The following is a 17,189-nucleotide window of genomic DNA, read 5'->3' on the forward strand; positions in this document are numbered from 1 at the left end:
TCTGTATGAAACGTATGTTTATTCATTTATTTTGCAAGCATGTAAAGTCTGTAAAGTGTGCCACTGAAAGAGAACGTGAGCCCTGGCATGACAAGGTGCGGTCACGCTCCACGCATCTGTTTTTGTTGAACATGTGATAGCAGAAATGGCGGTAGACATGCAAGGCAAATCTCGTACAAAAGCGAAGAAAATTTGCTGCAGCACAATTCAGAGTGGTCGCTTCTTGTTTTTCTTCTCAAGTTCTTCCATTGAGCTCAAATCATAGGGTCCGCATATATATCTCCCCTTGCAGTTGTTGTCTTGTGACACCCAGCAATCGTAGACTGTGGCTGTGAAGCGATCTGATGTCATAGCATCCCCATTTGCAGCGTCTTCTTCCTGTTGCAAGCAACGTAAGTATCAAGTTTATAGAACACTGAAAATTAAACAGTACAAAAGGACCATTTATGAAAAGTATGGCTTTATGCTAAATTCTGGTATGTAAACTCTGAAGGCATTTGTTTGCTTAGCTGCAAAACACGTTTGAAATGTGATTGTTGCAATGTGACTGCATTTTCAGTATGTAGATCATATTTGCTGTAACTAATGCAGACATATTTTCTTACTTATCAAGACGGAACTTGGTTTGGTTTTAAACCCCATAAAACCAAACCAAGTTCCGTCTTGATAAGTAAGAAAATATGTCTGCATTAGTTACAGCAAATATGATCTACATACTAAAAATGCAGGAACTTTCAAATTGCGATAAATGGCCGAAGAAAAAAAAACTTTTTTTTTATCATTGTATTCACTCGTATGCCTCATCTTTTATGTTCTGTAGTTTCATAGCTGAATTCCACTGGGAAGTACTCCAAAAATATTGTTTTATGCACCGCAGTGGTACTGCATATTGGGGGGGGGGGGGGGGGGGGGAATGCTAAAAAAGTTGTTTCCCTCTTTTCTAGTTTTCCAACTGGATGCTTCTTTGTACAGCAGAATTCTTCATGGCCGTTCCGTCTATTTTGACCCTGATTGTTTCATTGCACTCACAGAACTACGGCCCATGTGATGACATTCTCTCTTTTCCATTTTGTTTTATTGTAGACATCAGGTGTGACATCATGTTTACAGATTAGACAGGTCTATGCCAACTGCCTTTGTAAAAAATTAATAGAGAAATTTTTTTAAGAATGTCATCACAAGTAGCATGCACTCAGAAATGCAATAGATGTTGAACCAGTCTTCTATCACAGTTATTCTACTCTGCAAGCATTTCACAAGGCGTAGAAGAGAAAAAATTTGTGTGAGAAAAACTCCAGATATAATGCTGAAATTTTGTGCACTTAAGTTTGAAAGCATTACTAATGATGGCAGAAAAAAGTTTCACGAAAATTCATCAAAAAAATAAGAAAGTTGGTTTTGAAAGCTGCATCCCCCACTTGAATCTCTTCGCAACAAAAAGGTCTATTATGAAGTAAGCCAAGAAGGATGTAGCAAATTGTTCTTGAAAGCCACTGTAATGCCCATATGTATAAAAAGTTTAGTAATACTTTCCCAGGGTATGGAATAAAGAAACACTTTTCTTTAAGAGTTCAAAATAAGTGGCTGTTTCACATGACAGATTCTATAATAAAATGCGAAATTTAGCCATTGCTCGATGCGGTGCATTAAGTGCAGTGTGCAAGGGTCAATGATATTCCACTGCACTCGTGGTCACTCGGCCTCAATTCAGCCATTGTGAATGCAGCTCCCTGGAGTACGATGATTGCAGTGCGGTCAAATAGTTCTAATGCAGAGATTTCGGCACCCATTGTTGCAAAGAGGTTTAACTCCATACTAGGTGAAACATTTCACAGTAAAACTTCTGAAGAACTGGAGCGTACCTCCACACAATGTCGTGCACATTCTTTGCTGCATGACTTGTGGTATTAAGAGTGATACTGTGACTTGCCACCTTTATTATCTGAGCACACCGAGATCATTATGGTATGCTTAGGTGAACATGCAGCTGGCATCTTATTTTGTTTTCACTTCTACTCTTCACTTTCCTCAGAACTAAGTTCGGTCCCATAGATCACACATACGTAGCCTGCCTTAAGAATAAGATTTAAAGGCTTTTAGAAAAAATTTCACTAACCATTACTGCTAAATAAAATGAAATGAGCTTCTAAACTGCGTCATTAAACATGCCCAATGCACGCTGCAATGTAACGTGCTACATGCGCATGTTCTATGCTGACAATATGCTGATACAATGGCTTCAATGACTGACTAGACCAAGTGGTGAGGAAGATGTGTCTTGTACATATTCATAGTTAAGTAGCTTATAGTAGCTCTGCTATGAAGCAGCAGTGGCATAGTCAGTGATCAAAAATATAAATGAGAGCACAGAGTAGATACCAGATTGCAGTACTCACATTGAGCATCTCCTTGAAGCACTCATCTGCTTTGCTTATGTCGAGGTTGTGAGTTTTCAGGTACTTCTTATAATCCTTCACACACACTAAGCCATCCTCTGGAAACACAAAATAAAATTCAGTATGCATTCTGTTCTCAAAAATGAAAAGCTGAACTGGCTAGGTCCTAGACGAATGTGCAGTATGTCATAAGGCTCCCAGGTGAACCAAAGCAGAATACTCACTTCAGATATGCACTTCACTAAAGAAACTACCGCACTTGCATGGCCTTGCTTCAGCAACTTCAGCTACAGGTGTCGTGTCGGGAAGGATACGCCCAACACAGTTGTGCCGGAGGATATACTATATCCATACAGCTCTGAAGCTGTTTGTTTTATCTCCTGTAACAGCGCTTATTTAACTGTTTGACTGGTAATCATGCAGCCTACTTTTGGAATATCTATCCTAGCAGCTTAAAGATTTGCTGCCTGATTCACAAAGCTTTACACAATTACCTTATACGCTGAAAGACGCTGTGTTATGTACTTAATATTTCTGTGCCATCAGGCATCGCAGTCTGCTTAAAGAGTCCTTACTGTTTGAGTCCATGATGAGGAAAAACAGGTGCAGGTATTTTTGCAAAAAGTCCGGCAAGTCCTTGACGCCTTTGGTGCTCTTTCCAAGGTTGGTGAAGAATTTGAGCCACTCGTCAAATTCCACGATGCGGTCCTGCGCGATAACATTACACGAACCATGTTGGTACAACTTTCCATATAAAGAGCCGTCATGCTTAAAGATGTGCTAGCGTATACTGGGCTTCCCACGATTAAACTAAGGTTCTGAAATAAGATGTAGGTACACCTCATAATCGAAGTCGTATTGGTGGCGGTCGCCTGCCTCATACCAGAAAATGGCATTTTTACTTTATTTATACATAAAATGTCACTTAACATTAACACTTAAACTGCTGGAGCTGCTTTAATTAGCAATATTAGAGGAACAAGAGTAACCTGTATGAGCACAAAATGAGTTCTTTTTCTGAAGTGCTTAGTTGTCTCGCATTACATGAGATGCCTGTAAGGCCGCTATGGAAAACGCCGGACCTTTTAGGCGTGCCCACCGGATGAAGAAAAAGCGAATTTTTTCGAACGGACTCGAAAGCGGCTGCGAGCGCGTCTCAGTTCACGGCCCCGGTCCTTCTCTCCCAGCGACCTTTGTGAGGCGGCGCGCGCGGACCCATGGTTCTAGTCCACTCGAGAAGACAGCGGAAGGAAGGTGCGGAATCTACCCCCTTTCTCAACGCCGCCACTCGCTTCTTGAGATATCCGGCCTGATTATGTAATAGCGTATTGCGGGCAGCCGCTGTAAAATTGGGCAAAACGTATAGGCTGAACTACAGAAGATGCCGCTTTTCTACCTCAAATTCAAGCAAGCAGTGCGCGCTGAACGATTCCACATATGAGAAAACAGCTCGGAAGCATTCAGTGTGATGATATCCAAGTCGGTCTTGAAGCAAGAGCAAAACGCAATCGCCCTGTCGCGGCCGGAAAGATAACATCTGAGAAATTGTCCCCAAGCGTTCTTTCCTGCAACACTGATGTTATTGAGGAAAAGCCACACTTAGGGCAACCGAGCTTGGGAAGAGCCGGACTGTTATCCGAAATGGTGGAGATAGGCGGTGAGCGCTAATTCCGAAAATTACGCACTACCAGGTTAATCTGTGGAATTCTAGAACTAGCGTATGGTCGCTTCGAAGGAGGGTTCATTTTGAACTGTTGCCGACAGATGATTCTTATCGGCGGCCGCTGTGCGAGGAACACCATATACGGTACATTGCACGTAGGGCTTTTTTTCTCATTTCAGGTCCGACGTCTTAAAATAAAAATCGCCGGAATGTTTCTTGGATAGTTTCCAGCGAAGTTTGTTCATGTTATGGGCTGTTTATTGATGCGAATTTATGTACACACTGGGGCGCACTCAGTTTACGTGCGGCCTGCTACGCACGCCAGCTAGCAGCTATAGGTTACTGGAGGCTTTTTTTTTTTTTCCAAGCTTTTAGTATGCGTTATTATTCGTCCTGTATGCACTTTGTATTTCTTATTGTTTTATATTCTGTTGTGTTTTCGTATTACTACTACTCTCCCAGTCGACCTCTCAGATCCGGGAAAGGAGGACATGCACGGGAAGGTTTTTGAGACCGCACAAATATATTGCAAAAAGAAAAAATCTCTGCCTCCCCCGTAACCGAGAGCACAGTAAGCATGAAATGCAGGACGATGCAGAAGCGTACGCGGACACGACGAGACGTACGCCTGACAAGAATGTATATGCAGCGCGTTCGAAACTGTCTAAAGTGAGGCGGAAGCATTTTCCGCACCACTTTGCCGATGCGGCACTGGATTACGTCATACATAATTTATAACGAAGTAATGACAAATTACTAATTAGTGACTAATTACTGATTAATGACTAAACACTAACTGCTAATTAGTGACGCTTAAAGGGCCCCTGCCCACCCCATCGTCGCAAACACTCTCTACCTCACTTTGAGCGAGCCTCCTCTCCTTCCATTCCTTCCTCGAAATTTTTCTCTCCCGCTCCTCGTCGAGTAGGCTCGGCAAGGCAAAATCACCCCTTCCTTCTCCGATGTAAGCCGAGATGTAAGCCGAGCCGAGATGTAAAACTCCCTCAGTTTTACTATTTTTTTACTTTTTATGGCTAGGGTTCAAGGCTGTGAGTGAAGAAACTTTATTTCCGCCAGAAGAAGACCCGTGCCCCTCCGGGTCCGCACGCAGGCGTCCGGGGAGGGGCAGCGTCGCAGCTGGAAGACTAGCAACGGTATAGTCGCGCAGCTTCTGCTGCCAGGCGGGTAGCGTATCGTTGTATGCTAAGGTCGGCACTTCTGAGTATGGTCTCCCATTCCTCTGCATTATTGATTCTGCCATATCCTGGGGCACTGGGGCATCTCCATAGTATGTGTTCGAGTGTAGCGGTATGCCCGCAGAACTCGCACACCTCCGCATCCTCCCTCGTGTCACCTCCTGTCCAGCTCCTCCAGAGCGGGGATGCGAAGTTTCTAGCTTGGAGTCTTCTCCAGTCATAGGCCTCAGCCGAGCTAAGCGATCTATCCGGAGGAGGATAGATCCTTTTGTTCTTTTTCTGAATGTCTGTGATATGCTATTAAAGGTATTGGTTTCCTCTTTAGTGCTGAATTCGTATGAGGTGTCCACGGCTCCCCGAGGTAAAGAGGAGCGGGCGAGCCTGTGGGCGGCCTCGTTTCGCCGCACGCTCCCTCCGCAGTTTTTTTTTTTTTTTTTGTTCCTTCATCCGGGTTTGTAGGCATGAGCCAGAACAGAGGGCGCTGCGGAAAGCGTTGTGCAGACGACGCGACGCCAAGGCTACGCCCAACCTTCTCCCGTCAGTCAGAACGATGCACCAATGGAGTGCCTTTAGCGAAAGTAACCCCCCATGACGTCAACGGGGTTCAGAATAGTGGGGCGGGCCTTTTTTGTTGAAGGAAAGAACGAGCGGGCTTTGATTTGAATTTTCGCAGCTTTTCGGGGCGCGCATGGCTCTAGTATTTTGCAGAGGTTATCTTCGATGCCTCATCTATGCAGTGGGCTTGTTTTTCAAAAATGTCCGGACCCTGGGCAGTACGTGGCCCTTTAAGCTTCGCCTTTAGGAGTGGAACGTGGCAGCGTGTTGAAGCGCTGCCAGGCAGTCCACGGAATTACGCCACCACCCGTTCGGCGCGATGCCTTGCCCTTAGAACGCGACGCTTTTTGAGGAAAGGAAATTACGCAGCGATTTTCTGTCATCTCGGTGTACACCCGAACCGCACCGTACAGGAAGGGAGGAACGCCACCACCCGTTCCGCGCGATGCCTTGCCCTTTGAACGCGACGCTTTTTGAGGAAAGGAAATTACGCAGCAATTCTCTGTCATCTCGGTGGACACCCGAACCGCACCGTACAGGAAGGGAGGAACGCCACCACCCGTTTGGCGCGATGCCTTGCCCTTTGAACGCAACGTTTTTTGAGGAAAGGAAATGGAGCAGTAATTCTCTGTCATCTCGGTGGACACCCGAACCGCACCGTAAAGGAAAGGAGGAACGCCACCACCCGTTCGGCGCGATGCCTCTCCTTTTGAACGCAACGCTTTTTCCGTCCGTCCGTCCGTCACGTAATTCCCAGGACCTGAAGTGACGTCACCTCCGGAAACGGCATCAACAGCATTGCCAACTCATAATGTAATCATGTATAACTGTCCCTGTGAACCTCTGTGTCGGTATCAGTCAGCTGCTTGCCACGCATGCATGTTGCTTGGCATGGGTTCGACCAAAGCTGCGTGTGCACCTTGTTAAAATCTGCATGTTCCGTGAGCTCGTTCCACCATCGCTCGAGGACCATCTTCCACCTCTCGAAGACCTCCTTCTCAAGTTTTCCGTGGCGTTGCAGCTTGGTGTAGTTCTGGAAGGCAGAACGTGAAAATATAGGCGAAAGATAGTGAGAGATTAAAATCCTTTTTCCTTTTTTTTATTACCATTCAATCTTACGTGCGTAGGATCGAATGGAAATGCAAAGAGAGTGCTGTATGGTTTATTTGCCTTAATGATGCGGAGAAAGTGTAATTTTGCCAGCCACTGTTGCTTTGCTTATTTCGTTTCAAAAGCCGTGCACATTTATTAGGCGCATGCGCGACCCCCTCTTGAATGTTCTCCGCCTTTCGTTTAGCGCGTGTGCTACTCGGCGCTAGAACCTTCTGGCTCGCTGTCCCCGTCGCTGTAAAAGTGCTACACACTACACGGTGGCGCAAATGGCTGTTTTTTTTTCTATTTCTCTTTCGAAGCATTCGTTTGTCAAATGAGAGGAAAGTTCACAAAACATACCTCTGCTATAATGTTGAAATCGTCCCAGGTGAGTATGCCGTCCTTGTTGCAGTCTGAAATGCAGAGGTGTGCAAAATATAGTGACTGGCAGGACGTACGTGGTTTGCATTGTTACCACACATACACGTGTTCTGGTTTCCTGGAGGTACAAGTCTGCTTTCGGCAGATCTATTGCCGAAGCTTGGTCGGTTTGATAACATAGAATGTCTTAAATAAGAAAAAATAATAATGATAGGTTAGCATTTTATTTTTAAAAACTAACGCGACTGCCTGCATATTATTTAACGACTCCAAACATACACGTTCCCACACCCGATCCTGGCGAACTTCATGTTCCCGAAGGTGAGATCAGACGAGTGTTCTCACTGCGAGTTGAGAGGGTCCCTCGGCCATATAATCTGGGAATGCCCGAATTCTCCTGGGAGGGCGCTAAATATCGACTCTAAAGAATCTTGGGAGACCCTGCCGCGTAGTTCGGACCCTGAGCTCCAGCCCCGCCTCGTGCGACTGGCTGAAGAGGCCGCCGGGACACAAGACCTCCGGACCAGCATCAAAGCGGTGCCTCCTGCCTCCGCGGCCTAGTGGCGAGGGGAGCGGGGGAATGCACTTGTTCGAACATAAAAGTTTTTTCCTCCTCCTTAAAGGGCCTGTGCCCACCCCAGCTCAGCAGACACTCTCTACCTCTCTTTGAGCGAGCCTCCTCTCCTTCCATTCCCTCCTCGAAATTCTTCTCTCCCGCTCCTCGTCGAGTAGGCTCGGCAAGGCAAAATCACCCCTTCGTTCTCCGGTGTAAGCCGGAGGCGTGGTGTCTGTGGAGTGCGTCACAGGGCGACGTCATGGACCCGCCTTCAATAGAATTCTTTTCTTGGTTTTTGCATTTTCTCCGCACACTGAACGATCGAGAGGCGCGATCGGCTCGACCACCTAGACTTGTTAGCGAGAGCATCCTTTCATACATCTGTTTGTCATTCCCAGTTAACGAGCCACCTTTTCATTTTCTTTTAGGCCTCCCCACCGTTTCACGAGCGGAGGGGCGGAAGTCGGTTGTGTTCGAAACACACGGCGAAGCGCGGACCCGGCAACCGCCCGTTTGCTTTTCTCCATGCGTGTTTGTGTTCTGTGTGTTTGTGTCTTTTCTCCGCTCCAAAGCATATGTCATTCATTGGAGTCAAGGCGTACGCAAGATGCACGAAAGATAAGCGGTGTGTGTGCGGAGCGGTGAAGTGGGCGAGCGAGGGAAAGGCTCTGCTGCACTACTAATTAAAACCTTGTTTTGGGGGGCTCGCATAGAAGAAAATAAACTGAGAAGGGAGCGCGCACGCAGAGCGTCTCGTGACGTGATCACGGCGAGGGGGGGGGGGGGAGGGGGGGGCGAACCAACTCCCTCAGTTTTACTATTTTTTTACTTTTTATGGCTAGGGTTCAAGGCTGTCGCCGCACGCTCCCTCCGCAGTTTTTTTTTTTTTTGTTCCTTCATGCGGGTTTGTAGGCATGAGCCAGAACAGAAGGCGCTGCGGAAACCTTGTGCAGACGACGCGACGCCAAGGCTACGCCCAACCTTCTCCCGTCAGTCAGAACGATGCACCAATGGAGTGCCTTTAGCGAAAGTAGCCCCCCTTGACGTCAGCGGGGTGCAGAGTAGTGGGCCGGGCCCGTTTTTGAAGGAAGGAAAGAACGAACGGGCTTTGATTTGAATTTTCGCAGCTTTTCGGGGCGCGCATGGCTCTAGTATTTTGCAGAGGTTATCTTCGATGCCTCATCTATGCAGTGGGCTTGTTTTTCAAAAATGTCCGGACCCTGGTCAGTGGCCCTTTAAAACCAACGCTCAAAGAGTAGAGAAAGGGCAGAATTGACGCCCCCTCTCCCCTCACGTTATAACACTCTAAACAGAAACGACTAAAAAGGGTGTAAAGTTGTCCTCTAGCGCACGCTCTTTAAAAAAGGGTGTGCGCAAGAAGAGAGCTCACTCCCTTTTTACTCCCATGTAGGTGTATTCGTGTGATTCCTCTCTGAGATGTCTTGCTGCATTTAATGTTAATATATACTTTTTAGTTGTTTCAGATCGATTAAACGGAAGGAAATAAGAACACTACAAGAAGGCACAGGTAGATGGAGTGTGCACAACATAATGTGAAAAGAGCACAGGCATGCGCATGTCTCTCCATAAGGGGAGGACCTGTCCATGACTTCGAAGAGAACGGTACAGCATGGAGAAAAATTTGTGCCCCTCTCGTTTGTCTGTTTGTGGACGACACTGATCTCCCCCTCCCCCTTGGTGCGCGCCTATGTAAAAGGGCCAGTAATTAATTGCTTACGTGTAGGTGAAATTAACCCATACTGACCACGCAGCGGTCGCCTCTTACGGAGCTAAGCATTTTTACCTTATGATTTTGTAATTAATAAAACGAATAGTCAGCATTCATTGCATATTTTGAACATTCTGACTGAAGATATGCGATCAGTGGTTGTCGGAAAAACACCCATCGAGATGGGTATTTTTTCGGCACCACCGATCGCATATCTTCAGTCGGTAAGAGATTACCAGCCATTACTCCGACTAGCTTATTAACAAGAAGGTATTCGCGTACATGCTTCCGATTGCAGCCTAATGGTATATGGTTCCATTATGCTGAACATTATTGAGCTCCGCTCACGTTACGGGCCGCAACGTGCAGGTCTTCCTCAAGTGTTATGACACTTACCCCAAAAGTTATGGAACGTGTACAAGTGCCTGTGTCTGAAACCAGACATGGTCGGTCCAGGTAATCCAGGTATCAATCGCACCAAACCTCGTTAAATGGTATCTGAAAGCAGAAAGAAAGACGATGCAACCTGAATACTCTTTTAATCATGACCTCTTCGTGCACATGGTTCACCCTACCGTACGTACAGTGGTACGGTAAGGTGCAAAAAAAAACTCAGTCGGGCTGCCCCCCCCCCCCCCCCCCCCCCCATCTATTCCTCTCTCTTTTAGAGCTCCTCTAAGATGGTACGTGGCCTTTTTGCGCGCATAAACTTGTAGTTAGCGTGCACGTTATGACGTGTACTCAAGGTGTTTTGGTTCACTTCTGAGAGCGGCAAAATTACAGAATAGTTAAGGAGGTATTTTGAGCTGCTCGCAGTGGTACTGTGTGGCAAGTGTATTCTGTGGAAGTATGGGCTCTTACGTCAATTAGTGGGTGTGTCATCCACATCATCAGTATTTTCACAGTGACCCCTTCTTGAGCTTCGTTCTCTCACACACGGCTGTACTAGTATACTGGTTTAAGTTAAATATGTGGGCTAAAGTTCTACCTTAGCCCCAGCCATGGCTCGCATCAACGCGCAGCAGCGCAGTTTGCATGCTGAGTAACCATGCATACACAACAGTAAGACCCGTTGCACACGCACGCAGCTACAACTTGCTAGTTCTCCCCCCCCCCCCCCCCCCCTGCCCCTTTTCCTTCTTCGTTTGTATGACGTTACAGCGGTTAAAGGCATCTAAAGTTTCTCCGCGAGTCCTAGCTGCTTGGGGATGAATTTCAGACTGCTGGCTCAGAGGAAGTTGCAAGACCTGCAATACGGCTCGCACGAGCTACGGAAATAGCGCGACACAGTGGTAAGACAAAGCTAATGGCCGAGAGCCAGCGTGTCTGCGACTTACTGCACCCACGTCTGCGTTAATGAGACCGGGTGCTGCTCCATTTTCAGTTCTCAACACTCCTGTGTAAACTGCCAAGTCTGCGACTCGCTTTGCTGACATCGTTGGCGACGGCATGCTGAAAGACGGAGTTTGGGAACATCAGCATGTTGTCAGGGGCTGCTAAGCCTGTCCGCAACGGTATGCACCGTGCACGTCAGTTAGTTTTGTTGACGAATTTTCACATGATGTACTGCAGCCAAGTTCGGCGACCTGAGCAAAGTATGAGAAGAAAAGACTGCCCGTCTGGCCACGAAGGGTAGGTGCAAAACGCGCAATATCGCTCCTTGACTAACTATAGCTTTGATGTGACAAATATGGACGTCGCGCGCGCTTAATATGCGACCAAACAAGTCATCCCTCCTCCCGTTCCTCGATCATGTATCCGAAAACACTTTGTCCAAGCGCGTGATACGTACGCGTTACCAAAATGCACGTTGAGTTCCAGTTGTCTGATTATTGAGTTCTTGTGAAGTCCACAAAAACTCCAACTGAGACTCAAATCTTATTGAGTTTCGTCATTACAATCTCAGAAGATGCACGTGTATGAATCAACTGAGATTAAATTGACTTGTGATCAACTGACAAGTCAATTGATTATGATTTCAGTTTTGCTCAGCATATCCTACAGTTCAAGTTATTTTAATGTAACGGTCAACACAAAGCTGCTAATTAATGTTGAAGATATTGAAGATATTCGCAGTATTTACCAAAAGGCGCGGGTTCGATCCCGGCCGTGGCGGCTAGAATTTCTTTGGAGGAGAAATTCTAGAGGCCCGTGTACTGTGCTATGTCAGTGCACGTTAAAGAACCCCAGGTGGTCTAAATTTCCGGAGCCCTCCACTACGGCGTCTCTCATAGCCTTAGTCGCTTTGGGACGTTAAACCCCCATAAACCTAAACCTAAACCTCACAGTATTTAAACACTAATGTTTCAAGAAGCTCCCCTAGATGGCGCCAGCTATACCAGTGACGCACATCGGATCTGCGCTGATCGGAACAAAGCAAAACATCCGCGAGCAACACGCTAGGCGTATCGGCAGTTGTCTAATCTCTGTGTTACTCGTAACCACACCTATATAGTCTAGACTGAAATAAAAATGGGAGGCTTATCAAGGTTAAGCCCAGTGGATGCGAAGCATATCCTTAGCGTTTGGAGGCATCTTGACCGCATACACGCCCGGCGCAAAGACGCTGGCGCGGTTGCGGGCACAGAGACTGACGCGACGGCGGGCGCGCGCCGCCTCATCCCTGGCGTGACGTCACATATCACGTGATGCAGCGATGGTGGCGCCGCCGCCGCGTCGCGCGCGACGGCGCGAACCGAAGCGTGGAGGCCTCCGCCGGGCGACGTCCGACGGCGCGATATGAGGCCCCATCTGCAGCCGGTGTGACGTCATCACGTGACGTCATGTCACGTGACCTACTTGAAGGTCAATGGTGGCCACCGCCGGGCGTCGCGCGAAGGCCCGAACATCCAATAATAGGCGGGCACGAATCAACTACTGCGAAGGGGGAAAAAAACGACACTATAGCTTAGCGTAAGTCTAAGAATCTATTTCAAGTACTGCTTCAGATATTTTTTCAATTCTCATGCAGCGATGATGCACTTTCACAGAACATGGCAGTTGAAGGGCCCCTAACCAGGTTTGGACATTTCAAACAAGCAAGCCTATATTGTTAGGATGAAAGCACAATCCAGAAACATTTATTCGTCTTTACGGTACAAAGGGGCACTGGGTTAACAAGAGGCCGTATTGCTTCTTTCGTGTCCAACACCTGAGTCTGTTATTCTTCACGCGCCGCGCGAGCGCTCGTCCTCCTCATCCTTTCCTCACATCACTCTCTCCTCCCACGGGCGGCTCGGGTTGCTCTGACTCAAAGTTCGCTCGCCCTCCGGCGAAGGATCTCCGTCGGCGAGGATGAGCTGGCGCTCACAATATAGTGCGCAGATCAGGTCGTTACGACTTCCTCTGCAAATTATTAGAGCCTATGCGCTCCGTGAAAGGCGGTGGAAATTAAAATCAAAGCCCGTTCGCGCTCTTTCGACAAAGTCAACCTCCTCGCCTACTCCGCTGGCACCCAAGGCTTCGCCGTGACGGCATAGAGAACTGCATTTCGTTGGACCACCATTATGATGCACGGGTGAATGACGGACGACGCAAGATTATTATTCTCCATGTAGTATGGCTACTACATTCCCCATGTATCGAGGGCTTCGTACGGCCAGGAGATAGAATTGGGACACGTGTTCTCAGCGTGGAGATTCAGAGCAGACTGTTTTTTTTTTTTATTCTCTCACAAAACAAACTCACTCGAAAGGTGAACGCGGAGGCAACGAGAGAGGCGTAAGCGCAGAGCGAGTTGGAAAGGAACGTTATCGTTCAGTTGGTAGATAGTGACATCTCCGCCATTTTTGGGCATGAATCAATTTAACCACGTCAAAGTGTATTTGCAGAAATCAGTATGTTCGCGTATTTAATGCGTGAGAGCGTCCAATACTGCTTCCAAACATCGAAGTATTATTTCAGATCAAATTTCGAAAGCTGTCTCTCCATTATAAGGGTGGGCAATCCCCTTCTGATTAAAAAATTACGAGGAACTTTAGCGGCTAAAGTGGTGAAAGGCGAAAGCCTGAGTGCTGCATTCTGCTACGCGATTGTTCACTTCACATTCTGTTGGTGCATGAATTAACTGCCAATTAATGATGCTTATAAGCTTCGCCTTTAGGAGTGGAACGCGACGGCGCGTTGTAGCGCTGTCAGGGAGTTCACGGAACGCCACCACCCGTTCGGCGCGATGCGTTGCCCTTTGAACGCAACGCTTTATGAGGAAAGGAAATGGCGCAGTAATTCTCTGTCATCTCGGTGGACACCTGAACCGCACCGTAAAGGAAGGGACGAAGTGGAGTGAAAGAAGAAAGAGAAAGAGGGGCCGTAATGAAGAAAATGAAAATTTTATTTGAGGAAAGGAAATTACGCAGTAACTGTCTCACATATCTCGGTGGACACCCGTCAAAATTCGCGCGCAGTGACGTCTCAAGTGACCGACGAGCGGCGCAGATGTGCGAGGCATCTCGCGTGACCGACATACCGCGGCGCCGACACGTCGCGTTGCTCCCTCGTTGTGTCCTCCTACAACCTCGTTCATCCTCTACCCATCTTACCGTACACGCGGGCACTCAGGCGCAGTCTCGCCAGAGAGCCAGTCGCACGTTTATGTTTCGCGTATACCGCGATTCACCATGAGGCGTTCTCTCGAGCCGACAGGTTCATACCCAAAGCGCAGGAAATACGTAGAGAAGCAAAAGCAAAACAAAAAAAATATACCAAGGTGAGGATATTAGCTGACATGCTCCGACGCCTCCCCCATTAAAGCGGATGAGAAAGGGAAAACCTGCTCACGGAGGCCTGTCGGTTCTCTCTCCGACGATCGAGAGGCACAGCAGAGAAAAGCGTGCTGGAATCGCTCGATTGCGACGGGTTTAACTCTGCTGTTAATGAGTCTTTTCAGCAAACTTTGCGGCCACGTGTTCCAGGAACGATGCCTGACAACCGCCGGAGTACCGTATGCTCTCGACTAAAAGCCGCGCTCGTGTATGGGCCGCTAGCCTCAATTTGGGAGCCCAGAATTGGGAAGAAAAAAAAATTCGCAACGAGCATCTGCGTTTCAGAAGTGCATAACTGTTTTTGCCATGATCACGGGAACTCTCTGCTGCTGTCATTGTTATCTTCCAGCATGCACTGTTGTGCAGCTATGTTAAAGCAGAATGCAGACGCCGGTCTGGCAACGACCTACTACAAAGTTACGGATTCATTACCTCGTCTGTTTGTGAATTTTGAAGTCGTCGCGTACGGTTTTCCCGAACATCGTTGTTAAAATTTTTGGAGTTTCAGGAATTTCGAATGCAACGGTTGGAACCGAAGATGAGTTCATTTATGAAGGAGATGAGGAGCCGCGGGCTCGAGCAGCGGTTGCAGTAATAGCGAGGAATAACCTTAAAAGCGTCTGCATCTAAGCGCCAGACAGAGCGTCAAAATGCTGCAATAAAGTAGTTTCCCCGAATAATAGTTGAAAATTAAACTGAAAAATGCTTAAGCACCACCCCCCACAAATACGCGAAAGAAAGAAAGTGCGGTCTATAGCCGAGTGTGTACAGTATATTAAATTTCCACCAGAGGGAGGTAGGGGCGCTGAACCTCTTGGTTTGTGCCTTCCATAGGTTCCGTATATGGCACCAAAATGTTTTAGCGCGAAAGCGCTACTTCACTAGCAAAGACGAAAAACCCGAGGTATGTGTGAAGCCTCAACCTTTAACCACTGATGCAGCGCCAGCGGCGGAGGCCTTGCGCAGATGCTCCGTCAACGCGCGGAATGTGGCTCTGCTCCTTCAACGCAGCTGACGCACTTCGTCAGCTGCGTCAGTTGACGCGTCAACGCACTTTGTGATGTGCATTCGTGCATGTCTTTGCAGAGAAGTTCCGTCACCGCGACGCGAATTTCTGGAGTTGCAATAACTGAAAAAATTGTATTTCTTCTCCTCGGGATACCTTTAAAGGCCCCTGATTTACCTTTCATCAAAGCTCAAAAATTATGTTGAGTATAAAAGGCCATCACTGGTGGAATTACCTACTGCAACAACTTTTTTTTATCAGCAATCAAAAATTGTCCATCAGCGCTTCTAAGCCTCTTCTCTCGTGCCGCCTATACTGTCGTTCAGCTCCAACTGGCACTTGCTGTTCGGGATGCTAATGCAACCCTGCGAATATCTCATGTACTCGCAGTGACTGGGTAGCAGTTGATATGGCATATGATACGGTTATGAAAAGCGGAGGCAATAGCGAAAAAAATGGCTGAGCCGTTAATCAGCAGGTTGGATAAAGAATGGGCGGTTTCCGCGTAATCAATGTCATGATCGAAAAGTGTCTGAAGGCCCATTTAAAGAAGCTGCAATTGTTTTTATCTGCGAACCGTCATTGACCATATGTTCTCGTCTTCTGTGTTCTTATAACAGTCATGTCTCTTTGTACTCGAAGTTCGAGTTGCACACGTTTTCTTCAAATGCATTTTTTTCCTGTGGACTTTTTCGAGGCACCCTCAGCGCGGATGGTGAAATGAAACGTGGAATGCTTCGTATACTAGTAATGATTACGCCGCCGTTCATATCTTCTGCTAATTCTCTCTCTCTCCCGAGACGTCAAGGTGTGCATCACATGCGCATAATAGAAAAACATGAACTTCCGATAATTTTTGCCTTTTCAGTGCTTGAGGAACTGACAACAATAGCAGTATTGTCACCCCCATTTCCCCCTTCAGCTTTCATGAATGGTCCCGCCCGTACGCTCCAAACACGAATTGCCCAACAAGGGAGGGAATAAGCTGTTCTCTACCGCATCCCCTAATAGGGGCAGGGGGCGTTACCCAAACCCGGGGGTACAGTTCCATTACTAAAAATTAGATTTTAACTAAAGTTTCAATATTTATTTATTTTATTTATTTAGAGATACCGTCAATCCACTGGGGATTTTAACAGGAAGGGCGATTAAATAAGGCACATCAAAGTATAAACTACAACAACGTCATGAATAGTGGACACAAAGAGTGAACAAGAACAAGGATTGAAGGGCAATATAAAACGACTACAGTGTCGCACTTAATTAAGGTTCAATACATAAAAGTCATGGGTACAGCAATAGGATCGTCGGATTGTACAGTTAGTTGAAGACAAGATAACATAATCAATACATGGGATATATGTGAGATTAGTAATCCTCTAATTACTAACCCCAAGGCGTTGGGTTCCGCATTTAAAACTGTTCTTCCATTGCTAACTGCATCCAGCTTCTATGCATTCGGGCGGAAATATGCCCCCGTTGCCAACAGTAAGTATTCCGTGTATTTAGCGATCGAAATCTGCCAATACACTCTAAACAGAAAAGTGTAAAAAGAGAGTAAGCTGCTCTTTTTACTCCCATAGGCGCACTGGCGTTTAGAATGTACAGTGCCCAAGAAAGTGAACTTTTACTCCCTTTTAGAGTATGTTTACAGTGTACATAGGGAAACCGTATCACTGATCACACACGGCTCTTCCCGGCGCACTAAGCCGGATGATGCGTGCGTTCATTGACCAGGTGACGAAATCTGAGTTTCCAGCTACAGTGTACTACACCGCCGGGGGCGGTCACGCTCATTGCCACCGAGAAATTTGTCGCTCATGCGGCTATATCGCTCCAGAATGCAGGATGGGAG

At 47.1% G+C, this 17,189-nt stretch overlaps 1 protein-coding gene across 1 annotated transcript in view; it reads right to left on the bottom strand.

The window, feature by feature from the left end:
* Positions 1 to 17,189, bottom strand: part of LOC149339306 (sarcoplasmic calcium-binding proteins I, III, and IV-like) — a 19,184-nt gene continuing 1,995 nt past the window's right edge. The window contains exons 2-7 of the mRNA XM_089548063.1: positions 9,965 to 10,066; positions 7,263 to 7,315; positions 6,730 to 6,843; positions 2,972 to 3,104; positions 2,397 to 2,494; positions 1 to 378 (exon numbers count right to left, since the gene is read on the bottom strand). Coding sequence (XP_089404189.1) covers positions 208 to 378; positions 2,397 to 2,494; positions 2,972 to 3,104; positions 6,730 to 6,843; positions 7,263 to 7,315; positions 9,965 to 10,013 — 618 coding nt within the window. The 5' untranslated portion in view covers positions 10,014 to 10,066 and the 3' untranslated portion in view covers positions 1 to 207. The remainder of the gene's footprint in view (positions 379 to 2,396; positions 2,495 to 2,971; positions 3,105 to 6,729; positions 6,844 to 7,262; positions 7,316 to 9,964; positions 10,067 to 17,189) is intronic.

The sequence above is a fragment of the Amblyomma mixtum genome, chromosome 6, assembly GCF_055824585.1.
Source record: "Amblyomma mixtum isolate Tamu chromosome 6, ASM5582458v1, whole genome shotgun sequence".
Classification (NCBI taxonomy): domain Eukaryota; kingdom Metazoa; phylum Arthropoda; class Arachnida; order Ixodida; family Ixodidae; genus Amblyomma; species Amblyomma mixtum.